This window comes from Centruroides vittatus, unplaced genomic scaffold (genome assembly GCF_030686945.1).
Source record: "Centruroides vittatus isolate TY-2023 unplaced genomic scaffold, ASM3068694v2 contig_351, whole genome shotgun sequence".
Classification (NCBI taxonomy): Eukaryota; Metazoa; Arthropoda; class Arachnida; order Scorpiones; family Buthidae; genus Centruroides; species Centruroides vittatus.
This window is the reverse complement of record NW_027122174.1, coordinates 1,901,516-1,918,309: the sequence shown is the minus strand read 5'-3', so window position 1 is coordinate 1,918,309 and position 16,794 is coordinate 1,901,516. Positions and strand designations below refer to the sequence as shown.

The 16,794-nt window shown below is 35.3% G+C and overlaps 2 protein-coding genes across 2 annotated transcripts in view; both read right to left on the bottom strand.

Moving 5' to 3' along the window:
• Window positions 1-16,485, bottom strand: part of LOC136974600 (aurora kinase C-like) — a 39,187-nt gene extending 22,702 nt beyond the window's left edge. Inside the window, exons 1-2 of the mRNA XM_067269532.1 lie at window positions 16,355-16,485; window positions 2,229-2,261 (exon numbers count right to left, since the gene is read on the bottom strand). Of these exons, the coding sequence (XP_067125633.1) occupies window positions 2,229-2,261 (33 nt within the window). The 5' untranslated portion in view covers window positions 16,355-16,485. The remainder of the gene's footprint in view (window positions 1-2,228; window positions 2,262-16,354) is intronic.
• Window positions 10,762-11,313, bottom strand: LOC136974620 (tigger transposable element-derived protein 1-like). The gene has a single exon (XM_067269549.1). The coding sequence runs from the start codon at window positions 11,311-11,313 to the stop codon at window positions 10,762-10,764; it is 552 nt and encodes a 183-aa protein (XP_067125650.1).
• Window positions 16,486-16,794: the final 309 nt, after the last annotated feature.

The following is a 16,794-nucleotide window of genomic DNA, read 5'->3' as shown; positions in this document are numbered from 1 at the left end:
ACAGAAATATGGGCTTCTTTCTCAGGATCGTGCTCATGATCATTAGTGTGTGACTTTACGACCAACCCCATTTCTTCGAGGACTTTGGAGTCGGTAGACCGGGCCGCCCAACTCCAACTCAAAATTTTAGGTTGACTCTAACACTTGCCTCTAAATAGTAATTTAAAATATATTTTGATTCTATTAATCCAGAATGGCATTTCATCACAAGTGAATCATCAGGCATTCCTATCAAAAATGAAAGTGCTTACTGTCTTTTTTTTACAGTTTTCCATTTCACCACTGTCATCTTCATCCATACATTGACACAAAATGAATTCCATCTGTGGTTATAGTGAAGTATTCAAAAACACTCATTTTAAGCCAAGTCTTCTCAGACATTTAGTATTAAATCTTTTTACAATAAAATTTTAAAATTAGCCAATACAGAATAATTTTGAATATAAATTTCTGTAAAGGGCATCAACAGTAATGGGAAGAAAAATGAACAGTTGCTAGGTGGTGTTCTAGGTATGCTTCACTTCCTGTTTAGAGTCTTCTATTCTATTATTACTGTCACTTTTGCAGTGTGCAATCCCTAAACAGAAGTACCTATGGCAGGTTGAAAAGTCATTATTCTCTCACCTTAACTCTATACAGTTCTATATACTGTTAAAGAACCTGTAGAAGTTACTATAAAAGCAGACACCAACAACCTTTCACCACATACATAACATTTCATTAGCACCTTTCACAAATTTTTGCAGCAATTTTTCAGGCCTGTTATTATACTGTCTATGGAAAGAATCAACTTGGATATTAACCAATGAGCATTGACCATATATTGCTTAGTTGTGGAAAGTTATTTCTAGTTTCTTCCTCATTTGTTAAACATGTCATTGCCATTATAAAGTGTTATGGAAGCTTCACGTTCTGGTATTGGAACATGAGGAAGTATGTTATAATAGTAAACACATGATTCTTTACAGTTAATGGATACTATAAAAAATTAACACAATTAACAAAAAAGTCATTCAGCCATCTAACTAGAGAAAATAAAATAAAAGTCACATATTGCCTGACATATTAAGCAAAAAGTCCTGACATTATTAGATAATGTACAGATTGGTTTAACAGAAGTGACATTACTCTCAAGTTGATTCTTTCCTTAGACAGACTATAACAACACAACAGAACCATGTCTATGATATAAAAACATTATGCAATCTGAAAATTTTTTGTTTGAAACTGAAGAATTAAGCAGAAAAACCCACGTTAATAGATATTTAATCAATTCAAATATGTTAATCTCAAAACATGCTTATTATTTCAATTCATTAAAAGTCTTTAAGCCTGGAAATAGCTTACTTAAAACTGAAGTAAGAAATAAAAAGATTATGAAATACATGTCCATTTTGCTTGAAAAATATTTACATTTAGAAAAGATCAACACATTTTCTTTTATCATTGCTTCTAACATATTTTTAAAACTTCCTGGTGAGGTCACTAAGAGGGTATTTTTAGCAGGCCCATTATGAGTTCTGTCAGGCACACAACGGGACAGCCAGGTGCAATGGTGAAGGCCCTATATATCGGAAACAGACCCAGAAAAATTCCCAGGTTCGTTCTTGGATTCCCCGGAGCAATAGGCTGCCACCTTAGCCATTCGACCATCTCTAACAATGTATTGTAAGTATCCACGATCATATTTTCCTCAAACAGGCTTTCAATTAATAAAGTACTATCGGGTAAATATGGTATATAAATTCCGGCTTGCCTCAAGTTCAATGACACTTTACATAATACAGAAATTAAAACAGACTAATTATAGTCTGTTTTAATTTCTGTTCAATTTCTTTAACTGTTTCAAAGTTATGTACAGTTATAACTTTTTCTTCTTACGTTTTTAGAACACTTGGCATTACCAAATGAAGTACTGTATACCCTTTATTCCATTAAAGAGCATTTAATATAAAAATAATTATTTTTAATTTTTAAAAAATATATTTTTTTTCAATTTTTGTTAAAACAGAACAGAAGCAGTTGCAATTTTCTTTGTTCCGCTAAGAAATAATTTGATATTTTCAGCATTTTTGGAAGTTGCAAAACTTATCTTACAAAAATAGTAAAATTATATGCATCCTTATGAGAAACCCTCCTTTTCAAACAAGGTTCTCCAGAACACACATTACATAAAGAGAAAACTTATTGTATATTAAAATATATTAAAAATATTTTATAATACATACATTTTGACCTTGAGAGTTTTCTTTGCTGCTCATCTGTAAATAAATTTATGCAAATTAGTATTTAACACACTAAAAAAACAGGGTGCTTCTAAACAGCCTCACTTTTTGGTATATACTAGAAAAGAAACATTCACAACAATGCATAGTAAAACTTATATCTATTACTGTATTAGTAATAACATTCTCAATTTTTAGCTCACAAATAGTTAGATGACTGCTAGGAGTAAAAAAGCATCCAAACATCCAGCTGATTAGCTGCATGGTAATAGATTTTTATAACACATGCAGTAATCAGTATACCAGGGCTTAAAGCAGTCATGGCAGTGAAAAAAAAGTGAGAAAAGACAGTTCACACTGAAAAAAAAGCTAATAGTGTTAAAGTGAACTAAAAGAGGCATTATTAAAAAAAAAACACAAACACACACACATTTTGTATCAATAACATTGCATATGATATTAGATTAATTATTTAGTGGCCTGAAAAAATTAAATATGAAAATAGTTAAGCCGAGTTTATACTCCAGAAAAGTGACCAGTAAGACTGCATTAAGCCAGAACGGGCCCACCCTAAGTTTCCATGTGCCCTGTGAGGAGTTCCGACCATTATACAGCAAAGAAAATGGAGGAGTAACAATAAATAGAAACCCTTCTAACCTTTTTTACCCGGTGTGGTTCTATTTTTAGAATCGCTTCGTTCTATTTACAGATTAGCAAACGTTTTCACAGCCCCTCCTGGGCTCTTCTTCAGGCTTCGTCGAATAGGCCGTTAACATTCGAAAATATTCAATTTAAATTTCTTTCCGGAATATTATCACGTGCGGCAGCTGGATATTTGTACTGCGCATGCTCGATGCTCCTCTCCTTTAAACGCTGTTTTCTAGGACAACCTGCCATGCGCTCGATAGGATCATTTCGTCCTTATGATTAACGCAGGTGTTACGTAATCCAGCCTTAAATATCTCTATGGCTTCTAGCCATTTCAATTGCTGTGGGTTATAGCTGGGTATAATGATTTTTGCCGCATGCAGGTCCGCCGTTATCTCCTCTTCCGACGCGTACGTCGCCAGGGCCGTGGTGTATCTACCGTGGTGTATGTCTGACTCGTGCTCCTTTAATCTCACTTTTAACGCACGTTTCGTGGAACCAATGTATGTTAATTGTCTATCGCACCTGTGATCTTCTAGTGGTATCATATATACTCCCGGAAGCCTGTCGGGGTTTGGTGGGTCTTTACTGTTGCTTAATATTCTGAAGAGAGTCTGACATCTTCTGTACACGATGTTAATTCCTTGACGGTTGGCCACGGTTTTGTAAATGGATTTCAGCACTGGATTGTATGTGATAGGTATCCTTTCATTTTCCTCCTGTGTGATATTCAATGGTTGTGCTGTTTGCTTATTTTCCTTTTGGGAGTTCTCATAAGTCAAACAGCACTAACCATTGAATATCACACAGGAGGAAAATGAAAGGATACCTATCACATACAATCCAGTGCTGAAATCCATTTACAAAACCGTGGCCAACCGTCAAGGAATTAACATCGTGTACAGAAGATGTCAGACTCTCTTCAGAATATTAAGCAACAGTAAAGACCCACCAAACCCCGACAGGCTTCCGGGAGTATATATGATACCACTAGAAGATCACAGGTGCGATAGACAATTAACATACATTGGTTCCACGAAACGTGCGTTAAAAGTGAGATTAAAGGAGCACGAGTCAGACATACACCACGGTAGATACACCACGGCCCTGGCGACGTACGCGTCGGAAGAGGAGATAACGGCCGACCTGCATGCGGCAAAAATCATTATACCCAGCTATAACCCACAGCAATTGAAATGGCTAGAAGCCATAGAGATATTTAAGGCTGGATTACGTAACACCTGCGTTAATCATAAGGACGAAATGATCCTATCGAGCGCATGGCAGGTTGTCCTAGAAAACAGCGTTTAAAGGAGAGGAGCATCGAGCATGCGCAGTACAAATATCCAGCTGCCGCACGTGATAATATTCCGGAAAGAAATTTAAATTGAATATTTTCGAATGTTAACGGCCTATTCGACGAAGCCTGAAGAAGAGCCCAGGAGGGGCTGTGAAAACGTTTGCTAATCTGTAAATAGAACGAAGCGATTCTAAAAATAGAACCACACCGGGTAAAAAAGGTTAGAAGGGTCTTCTTTTATTATTACACAGTGTGCCTGTGAGAGAGTTACTATATTATACATAGCGATGGAGGAGTAACATAACTGCCAGAACATATCTCCATATAACATGCCAAATTTCAAATGCCATTTATTTCAAGGTACATTTTTTGATTTCTTGTTAAAAAAAATTTGTAATTGAAGATTTTCTTTTGTTTAAGTCATGCTGTAGTTTCTGCACTTCTCTTGTTTTCTCTTCATCCCATTGAATTTTCTTTGCACCTTCCAATAGCCCTTGGGCAAGACGTATCTCTTCAACATTGTTTATCTCAACAGCATTTCGTAGTCTATTAGTGACTTCTTCGAACATTCTAGACCTCGTTTTCCTTTGCATTTCTTCTTCTTTTCTTCTTCTTCAGCTCAGCTTCAAGAATATCAATTTTCTTTCTCTCCTGTTCAAGCACTTTCATTTTATCCTCCTCTTCCTTCCTTCTTGTTCTTTTTTCTGCTTTTCTTCTTTCAGTTTACTTTGCTTGTCCAAAAAAGCCTTGTAACTAACATATGCATTGCAGACCAACCCAAGTAACTTCTTTGGCATTCGCACCAAAATGGCATTATTGTTGTATACACGGAGTCCATCTTTTACTAACAATGAATTCATCATTCATTCTGACATAGAAGCTCTGTCTTCTGTCAGAATCCATCTAGAAATGGAGAACCCTCTTTCAACATCTGCGTTGCCATGACTGAGAGCCAACAATGCTTTGACTACTTTAGCAACAGTTGGGTATTTTGGCTCGATTTACTATGTCGAAACATTCATTTTATATGCAAAATAGTGCAAATTATGCAATAAATGATCTTGCCAAAACAGACTTTTTTTTTCTCTTTCTGCCCTGTGAACACTCTTTTAGCAAGCCATTCGACCAAGCTCACATTCTCGGCTGCCCCATACGTTCAACCAAGTTCACAATGGGGTGGCTGAGTGGTGAGAGATGGGGGTTGACATATCCGATCGGATCACCTCCGAAAATTTCCTGGGCATTTTCTTGACCTGTCCGGAATCGAATGTGTGTCCTCCAGAGTGGTAGACTGCCAGCTTGACCACTGTTCGACATCCAAGCGTCATACCAAGATGGACTATAAAAATTAATTTTCCTATATAATATTCCTACTAGTTATTAATTTGCTATTTCAAAAGGATTTATCAAACTAGAATTATTTAATTTGAAAGTTGACTAATCGATTTCTTTATTAAATCGATTAGTAATAATAATAATAATATTATTATTATTAGATAAAGAATGCCTACATCTCACAGTACAAAAAGTAGACTAGAGAAACAAATTAAAATATTAAAAACAGATATTTTCGATGGTATAAATTTAATAATATAAGGAAGTTAAAACCACTTTTCCTCTCTCTATTAAAACAGAAAAACAAAAGTCCAACTGATGAATTGTTTTGATAAACCCGAAACATACATATCAGTATAATAAAGAAATCTGACTCAATTTTGAAATTAAAGAACTGCAATTTGATAAGTCCTTTGTAATAGGAAAATTACTTTTTTTTCTACTTTTATTATTTAAGAATTAACATGTCTAAATTATAGTGTGAGAATACAAGGCTTGTTTATGCAACTAGCCAATGCATTTACCCTGTCGAAACTTTCGGTCAGCTCACTGCATTGAAGGATGGCTTTATCGAGATTATATTAGATCGGGATTCGGAAAAATCGTGATCTTGTCAGGACTGACACCAGTTACACTATTATTTCTAATCGTGGTTTAACTCACGATTTATATACGGAATAAACTCAAGTAGGAGGGTTGCAAGTAAGTGATCCGAACATTGGCTAGGAGTTGAGTCATCAAATAGGCCACATAAAACAAATAAAACTTAAATTTATTAAAACGATAAAAATAAACAAGATTACAATTATAGGCAAAATGATTACAAATAATCAAGATAAATCAAAAGATACAGAGACCCTAACTTATAAGAGAGAGAGTGAGTTTACAAATACAAGTATATTACCTCGTTTATAACGTGATTGCTAAACTTTTCTGTATTCTGGGCAGAAAATCAATCTGAAGAAGTATGGCACTAGTTTTTCATTATGGAGGATACAATGATATGCTGAAGTGCCCTGAGTTTAGGGCATATCCCCTATTTATGCTATTTTTCTCCTCCAATAGAGATTAAGAATTATCTGACTGGGTGTCATGATGAGTCTTTTGGGTTTAATCAGCCTTTAGTCAGGGTTCAGTCATGGAAGATAAAGATCTATCTCAGTAACTGACTGTCAACACAAAAAACATTTGTTCCTTATTCCCTTTGATGTGTAACTTTGATAAAAATTTCAAATTATTATACAAAATTGTAAAAGATTTTCTATTAATTTTCTAGAATATTTTCTCTAAAATTTCAAAACCTCACAATAGTAATAAGTATTAAAACTATCACAGAAAAGAATATTTTGAAAAAATTACTTTTACAGACACTTTCAATTTTTACTTAGTAGATAAATTATTTATTATAAAAGAGACAAACAAAAATTTATTTGAAAAAAATTGTTTTATTTGAGTCTCTAATAAAAAACAATGAAACACCATTTTAAAGTGCATTTTTATTCAAATATGTAGCCTAAAATGTAGCCAATGCACCAAATGATATTTTTTACGCCAAACCAAAAAACGGGTAGCCAAATCTGGTTCATGGCCGCGTTTCTTTATGCAGTGAGAGTATAGCGAAAATGACATCACAAGCAGCTATCGCTACACATCGCTGTATCATAGTTTAGAAATGCTTTCCAATCGAGCGAAACATGGATCGGATGCCGTAATCTATCCTTTAATTCCAGTTACACCTGAAAATAGTGCTTTACTTAGAGAATTACAATAGTTAAATAAAGAAATATAAACAATCGAACATTTCACTTCTCTAAAAATGTGAACAGATATATATAATTATATTTAAAATTTAGTATTTTCTTATTCTTTAGATAACTCTCAGAGTAATTTTATAAAATTTAATCCTTCTTAATCTTTCCATAATAATTTTATCAATAGTCACTTGGACTTTATTTTTACAGCATAATATCATAATATACATACAAGCGTCCATTTTGCTTTACACATGTAGCGGACGTAAAAGCTGCTTTATCTTCGCTGCAGTGACTTCTTGCAGCAAACATTTAGAAACAGTTTGCTACATTGCAGCGCTGCATTTAGAAAATGCAGTTTCAGAGTGTTCACTGTAAAGCACTTACCGAGCACTGCATAAAGAAACGCAGCCTGCTCTATATACACGTACAGTACATATGTAAATGGCGGTGTGATGCACGGTCACATGATAAGGCGTATTCGAGCGTGCTGATTTGCTCCTGAGCACATTTACAAAAGTAAATAAAATAAATTCCATGGGAAGTGAAAAAAAGCTAAAAAAGCAAGTTTGTCTCAGAAAAAACTAAAAAAGACAGGAGCTATGAAGAAAAAAGTGAGTCACTTTAAGCCCTGGTATACTCACATCACTAAGAAGCACCCATAATTTCAATTCTAAGAAAACAATGTAATAATTTGACATATAGTAAACATTTCATAGTTACACAGTAAATACAAGGTGTGTCAGAAAAGTCTAGTGAATGGTCTCATAAAATAAAGCAAACAAGAGATACAAACAAAATACCTTTACTGGCATTCAAAGTAATCGCCATTAGCAACAACACACATTTGACATCAGTTGTACAGTTGCTGGAAGCTGTGAGCAAACACTTCTTTCAGTATTGCACGAAGCACTGTTGTCGAATCTGCACAATGTTGGAAAAGCGTAGGCCTTTCAGGCGGGGAACAAGAAGAAATCTGCAGGTGCCAGATCTGGAGAACATGGAGTGTGTTTAAGAACTGTCACCTGGCGTGTAGCGAGGAAGTGCCGTAATGTTCACGCATTGCTCCATTTCGCAGTGACACTCCTTCTCACACTGACTGCGTTGCATTGTTTGCTGAGTGCATTTCTGTTTAACTGTCATGATTTTGACGCTAGGGCGCACTAGTTGGCAAGTCTCTCACTATGTCTGCGTGAGTGCAACATCCTAACCAGCACGATTATTCAACTATGGGACCATTCACCAAACTTTTCAGACGCACCTTGTATATTTTGCTGTTTTTAATCAAATTCTATCAATTTCATAATAAAGACTATTTTAAATCGAGAAAATAATAAACAATTGCAGAATATTTAAATCTATTCAAAATTCCTATAATTAAACGACAGTGTTGGATAAAAGACAAAGGACAACAACAACATTGCCATCTTCTATTTCTGCAAGATCATTCCCGCAACACTAGACGCGCAACACTTTTTTAAGAGGAACAATTTTAAATATCTTCTCGGATAATAGGAAGTAATAGAAACACTTAGGAGTTTAAAAATTTTGGAAAGACAAAGGACAACGATCCTTGCTCGACAAGTATTTACTGATGACAAAACAATTTACAGAAATTACTTTTCTATTCGAAGAAAGAACACGTCACAAATACGACACAACCCACTTATTGTAATTATGGATATTGTTATTGAAATCAATATGCAGCCAATAAAATGTAATCACTATAAGTTACTCATTCAAATGATAACTTTTATTTTGGGAACTGTTTACTGCTTATTTATAAAACATCATTAGTCTTAAATTAGGCCATCTTCAGTATCCATATTCAAATAAGTCATTTTAGAATCCCAAATATTTTACAAATAAACAGTTCCATTCAATTAGTAAATAATGCTTCTAGCCCACAACATAAATTGAGTATAAATCGATTAGGCTAATGAATATGGCTATAATAAATTGAAGGACTTACCATATCAGGGAATGACTGGAACAAAATTAAACTAAATGTTAACAAAAATAGCCTTTAATTATCCACAATCAAGTTTTAGAATGTACTTCAGATACATAAACAACTCATCAGCCTATATATATCCATACAGTATGAAACACAAAAATATCTATACCATCACAATGTAAGTAGCAATTCCAGACTAACAACTTTTACCTATAAATACATCACACTATTTACATAATATAAAACCAATAAATTACAATATATTAAAAAATTAAATAAATACTAAACAATAAAATTGGGTGTACTATAGATTACTCCCTATGGAATTTCAGAACTTTGATTATACAGTGGTACCTCGACATACGAGTTTAATTCGTTCCGTAACCTTGCTCATATCTCAAATTGCTCGTATCTCAAAGCAATTTTCCCCATTGAAATTAATTGAAATGCCATTAATCCGTTCCAGCTCCCAAAACACCACCTCAGTTGTTTTTGTTAAGTGTTTTTGAATAAGAAAAACGTATTTACAAGAAGAAACATTTATTTATAAATAACAAATACATATTCTATAAAAACATAATAAAAGAAAAAGTGAAGTGCTTACGGAAGCGCTTAATTTTCGTCACTGGTCTTCGCTTTTTTTGTCACGCTTTGCTCATTTTCACCTGCAGATCGTTTAAAAAAACTGTCCAAGGAGGTTTGTTTCTTCCTCTCTTTCAGGATATTGTGGAAATGAGTTAGGCAAGTTTCGTTGAATAACTCCGATTCACGACCAGTTTCAACTTTTTCGGGGTGATTTTTATTCACGAACTCTACAACTTTCTCCCACATTCCCAAGATCTCCTTTATATCTCTTGTAGAGATAACCTCCTCCATCTCTGGCTCCTCTTCAAAACTAATTTTTTGTTGAACCACAGTATGCTGCTGCGAATGTAGATCGTGTAACTCCTCAGTTGTCAGCTCCTGAGACTGTTCCTCGACGAGTTCGTTCACATATCTCTCATTCACCTCCAGACCCATGGATTTTCCCAGAGAAACAATCTCCTCTACCACTGACACTTCGGGTTCCAATCCTTCGAAGGCCCTTTCAGCTAAAGCCTCAGGCCACAGCTTCTTTCATGCAGAGGTTAAGGTCCTCGTTGTAACACCCAGCCAGGCCTGATCAATAATTCTCAGGCATATCACGATGTCAAAGTGGTCCTTCCAGAACTCTCAAAGGGTAAGGTTTGTGTTCTCTGTCACCTCAAAGCAGCGCCGAAAAATGTGCTTGGTGTACAACTTCTTAAAATTAGAAATCACCTGCTGATCCATGGGCTGCAGGATAGGAGTGGTGTTGGGTGGTAGGTAGAGAACCTTTATAAACTTGAACTCTTCGAGTAAATCATCTTCGAGATTTGGTGGGTGAGCAGGGGCATTATCGAGGACGAGAAGGGCTTGCATGGGTAAGTTGTTTTCCTGTAGATATTTTTTAACAGAAGGGCCAAACACCAGGTTTATCCACTCCACAAAGAATTTCCTGGTGACCCACGCCTTCGGATTTGCCCTTCACATAACTTGCAGTTTTTCTTTTAAAATCTTATGTGACTTAAAGGCTCTGGGATTTTCCGAATGGTATACTAGCAGAGGCTTGATTTTGCAGTCGCCACTCGCATTGGCGCAAAGTGCTAGAGTTAATCTATCCTTGATGGGTTTGTGACCTGGCATCGTCTTCTCCTCTGCCGTTATGTAAGTGCTATTCGGCATCCTTTTCCAGAAAAGCCCTGTCTCATCACAGTTGAAGACTTGCTGAAGGATGTATGCTTTGGCTTCTATCAGTTCGGAAAACGTTTTGATGTAAACCTCAGCTGCCTTCACATCCGAACTTGCTGCTTCACCATGCCTGACGACGGAGTGAATGCCGGTCCTTTTCCTAAAGTTGTCAAACCAGCCCCGACTGGCTTTAAACGAGTTTTCCGATTCCTCGTTTGTGGAAGTGTGTGGAATCTGCTTCAGCAAATCACCATAAATCGTTCGTGCCTTCTCACATATGATGCTTTGTGTTAAGGTTCTTCCTTGAAGCTGCTTCTCTGTCACCCACACCATCAGTAGTTTCTCCATCTTTTCATGGAGAGATGTCCGGAGCTTAGAAATTATTGTAACACCCTTAGCTAGCGTTATACCCTTTATCAACTCCTTCTGTTTAAGCACAGTACATATCATTGATGTGCTACGCCCGTACATCCTCGCCAAGTCAATTACTCGCACACCTTGCTCATGTTTTTCTATGATTTCACGCTTTAATTCAATAGACATCATCTCTTCTTCGGACCCATGGTTATAAAAATAAATGTGATAAAGTTTTGTAAATGTACAAAAAGCAAAAAACGCGAACCCAACTTATCAAAAATGCTTCGAAAACGAGGGAAACAAGCACACAGACTAAGGTCTAGTCTGAGGTGGGAGAAACCGTTAGACGCTGCACACAACCCCAACATGCGCCTCGCATGTTGGGGTCGTGTGCAGCGATGTAGTGTGCGATTCCTCGTATCTCAAATCTTGCTCTCATCTCAAAGCAAAATATCGCTCGCTCGGAAAACACTCGTATATTAGGGCACTCGTATATCGAGGTACCGCTGTATATTGAAACTAAGGGGACCGAGACGAGTTCAACGGTACCCTATTTTTGGACCGGAGACGAAAAATAAAAAAGTTATCATACTTTTTCACTTACCATACTTTTTTAATGCACTCATAAAGACGGCACCATAGTGCCGCTAGTACTGCCATCTTGCGGTAAAGTCTGCAAACCATGACGTCGGACTATGGTCATCTCCCGGAGGGTTAAACACGCGATACGAGAGCGGAGAGAGCGACGCGACTTCCGATCATCGCGCGATCGCCATTTCGGTTATGGCAGCGAACATGGCGGCCCGACTGACCTCTCGTATGGGTGCCACCACACGCCGCCATGTGCTAAACTAGTGATCGATTCACGGTAGTTCTTGAACGAAGTAAAAAAAGGGGGGAAACGTCTACTAAAGGCAATTTTAACGGCAAGCAACGCGACTCCCGATCGCGATAGCGAGGCCGACTTAGCGGAGAGCGACGCGACTCCCTATCATCGCGCGATCGCCGAAAAAAGTATGATAACTTTTTTATTTTTCGTCTCCGGTCCAAAAGTAGGGTATCGTTGAACTCGTCTCGGTCCCTGAGTTCAAATATATAATCAGAGTCCTGAAATTCCATAGGGAGTAATCTATAGTACACCCATAAAATTTTTCAATGATAAATTGTAATCTATCTGGAAATGGTAAATTCTACATTTTCTTCTTTCCAATTTCAGAGATATTACAAGTTAGTGTTCCAATAATTATCATTACATTAGGATAGGTACCATTCAATTCATTTCACAAAACACTGTTATTAAAAGAATAAAACCATCAATAACAAATTACTCAAATATAATATAAAGTTAAAACATACTTAACAGCACTCTTTATTGTTTTCCATCTCTTGTCACTCTCAATATGTCACACACACTCTAGCATAAATTTTACCTCAATTTCAAATTCTTTAATATCCATCCATCCCTCATTTAGCCTCAGTCCCACGTTGTTATTTATTCTATCATCTTCAGGTACTTTCGAGATTTCAATATGTTCTTGTAATTTTCTTTTTATTTGATTATTTTCTGTCGTTATGGATTTAATACTAATTTTTATAATTTCACAACCTTCCTTATTACAATGTTGTGCCCCTGATGACAAAATTAAATTATTTTTAATGGCATACAGGTATACCTCACCTTACGTCGGTAATTGGTTCCAGGAGAGGTAACTTAAGTCCAATTTACTTGTCTCCGAATTCACTTGTCACTAGGCTAAACTACAAATAACCATTTCCAGTTCTGTATTTTATTTATAAATGCATTTTTAATAATATATGGTTAATAAGAATCTATTTTAAGCTTACAAACAAATAAATTTTAGTTTTTAATATAGTAGAGGAAAAAAAGTAATCTAAATTTACAAATACATGTATGTATGTACATACTTGTAAATGTACATGTTTACAATTTGGCAATGTTTACAGTACATCGTGGACTCTATTTGTGAATGTGGTTTGCTCTAACATATTATAAAATAAAATAATTTTGTAAGGTTAAATAACAAATACAGTTATTAAAATTATTTTGCTATAGTAGAAAAAACTAATTTGTTAAATTTACCAATATTGACATCACGGATGTAGATGGCTGTGGATTGTCAGCATCAACAGCTGATTCTGATATTTCAATTCTAATTCTGCATATTTTAATATGCTTTTATATACTTTTATTCTTATTTATTGTACCAGTAATATGATTTTGTGCTTTTAACACTTTTCTAGTGATATTACAACTTCAATATTTGTGACAGACAGACGTAGTCAAATAAAATGACTTAAACTTGATTTGTATTTCTCCATATATATATATATATATTTTGATAAACGACTTAACTCGAGGTATACCTGTATATGTGTTCTTTAAATCTTATACTTAATTTTCTTCCAGTTTCATGAATAAATCTTTGTGTAAACAGCTGCAATAATATGAATAAACTACATCATTTTCTAAAACATTATGTTCCTTATTTTTAAATTAATCATTTTCCCTGTAGTTCTTATATGATCTGGTATCAAAATAATATCTAATTTTTTTAATTTTTCAAAAACCCAGAATACATATTCCATTTTAAGATAATATATTTTAACTTCATCTGTTTGTTTATTTTGTATTACATTTTTTATTTTACTAGTTCCTAACCATTTTAACAACAAAGGTCTAGGGTAATTATTTAAACTAAACATTTTTATTATATTTTCTATTTCCTGATCTATATCAACATTGGTTGGTTGTTTATTTCCTGATCGTTTTGCATAGTAGTTCTCTCTTTAATTTTATTAATATACTTCTGGAAAGCATTCTTTTTATATATATAAAGGCATATTAGATTTAAAGTGTATAACTTTTACAGCAGCACATTCTTTGACATATTTTTTAAACAATAATTTATAATTTAATCTAATTATAGTAATATCTAAATAACTCAGGCTACTTCTTTTCACATTCAAATTAAATATTTTTATTGATTAAATTTTCCTCACAAAAAGATCCACATTCAATGTCCTGACGTCATAGATGACAAAACAGTTATCTACATCTTTGATAACTGATTGTACCTCATGTTTTATTAATCTCTCTATCAATTACGATCATGCACAACTCTGCTAATCTGAATCCCATCAGTATTCCTTCCAATTGCCGGTGATATTGCCCCCCCAGAAATTCAAAGTAATTATTATTTAACACAAACTCTACCAATTGTTTAACCTAAACATTACACTTTAAATAAGACAAGTTCAATTTCATTTATTAATCAATTCAATTTATTATAGTCATACTCATTATGCTAATCAATTTATACTCTAATTCCATTCAAACATTACGTGTTATAATTATCAATCTTAACGATGCTTTAAACATTAGACATTAATAATCATTTTACTTCTTATTTGATTTTAATATAACTGTTTAAATTACCGGCATTACACTAGCCATTATTACAGTCAGTAGCAAATAATACCTAATGAATTATATTTATCATTCTATCCGGTATGTAGGCATATACCCACTACATCCGTGGATATATTTTTGGCATTTTCTCGAACAACCCATCGATTTGAATCTTATGGGTCGGTGTTTTGAAATCTCTTTAGTCTTCCAGATGACATGCATCACAATTTAAAGTCAAAAGTAACAGACAAAAGCAAAGGTTCTTTTTTTCTCTTCTCCCAAAGGAAAAAGTTCCAATCTAAGCCCTCCGACGAGAACCGGCTCCCGATCTTCACCAACCACGGGAGGGGTCTTCGTCGATTTCCGTTCCAAAGTACGAGCCCAACCGTTATCCCTCCCTCTCCCGCATCGGGAAGTCTCAAGAGGTCAAAGACGGAGCCCGACTCTAAAAATTTTTCCCGCAGAACAAACCATCACGCAACGGCCATTCTCCCGCACCCGGAGACGCCGTCCGCCAGCAGAGGCAACAAATCCTTCTAGAAAATCGTGCCAATTTCCCACATACTAAAATCTCGACAACTTTCCCCGGCAACGACTCTCACATTAATTAATAATAATTTTAATTAAATCTTCAAGTTAGCACTTTTATTTGTTTTAGAATGTATTTTTAATGTTAGAATCAATAAAACTGGAGGTTTTTTTAATTGCAGTCTCATTTACCGGCCCAAGCCGACGAAATTAAACAAAGTCCCAATACCGTGGCGATAACCCACATAAGCAAAAAAACACTAAAGGAACAAGTCAAAGGGGCAATCTTTCCGCGGACGAGAACGTCCAAACTAAGTCTCCAACGGCACCAAACGGTAAAAATCAATAAAAGTCGAGGCAAAAAGTCAAACGGCCTAAATTTTGCATCTTCTCCGTTAAAAGGTCACGTTGTTTCGGTCGTATCCAGTCTAACCGGGAGGAAGGAAAATTTTAGAAAGAATACTCCCTTGACGGTGACTGCCAGACAAACAACTCTACTTTTTGTTCACACAACCAACAAGCAGTAATCACGAGTATGCAGTCGACACAAAATCTGGCCAAAATTGGCATTTATTGCGTGAAATAAGCCTAATGATCGTCAAAATCCAGAGAAAGAGAACAAATCGAATCGACCAGAATCTTCCAATAGAACTTTGTTCAAGAGGTAAGAACCATTTAAAAACAACTTCTATAAATGGATTCTAATCAACGTTGTTTTCTACCAGCCGGACAACTCGACGTAATGTCCCAGCGAACGAAAATGCAATCGACCAATCTTAAAGACTTAATTTGTAAATACGAATATGGTAAATGAATATTTTGTGTAGAAACAGAGGCAAGATTTAAGCAAAGGCTTTAAATAAATTAATATTAAAATTATAAAGCTGCATAATTCTATAGGAGGATCTCGTCTAAAATACAATACATTTACTTGGCAATAAGAACAGAAATGTTTAAGGAATTTAAACGAAAAGAATTCGAAACTTCAAATCGTCTTCCCGTCTTTAATCGCGACGCTTCCCGGCTCAAATTTTAAACTAGAATCTTCCTTTTAACTAAAATGTCTCTTTTTACCTTTTCTTTAAACTCGAAATTTAAATAAGTTCAAAAATCCCAACGAATCTTTCTCCTTCCCCGACTTCTCCGATTTAAATTTCGTTGTTGGTAAAACTCAATTTCCTATTGGTTCTTCTTTCTAATTACGCTCTGTCGCCCTCTCGCGGTAAGATTTTCTTACTTAAATATTCGAAAAGAATTTTTAAATAAATATAATAAATTTAAAAGTACCGAGAATAAAGTAAAAATTAGAGTTTTGTATTTAAAAAATTTACATTAATACCGACGAGCTTCGAAACACCCACCTCGCCTTTACGAAATCGACCAGACCCCACCGCGCCACTTTTTTTTTTTTTTTTTGTAACTCTTTCCGCCCTGTGGGCACTAAGAGGGCCTCTTATAGCAAGCCCATTATGGGTCGGGCCAGGCCCACAATGGGGCGGCCGGGTGGTGAGGGA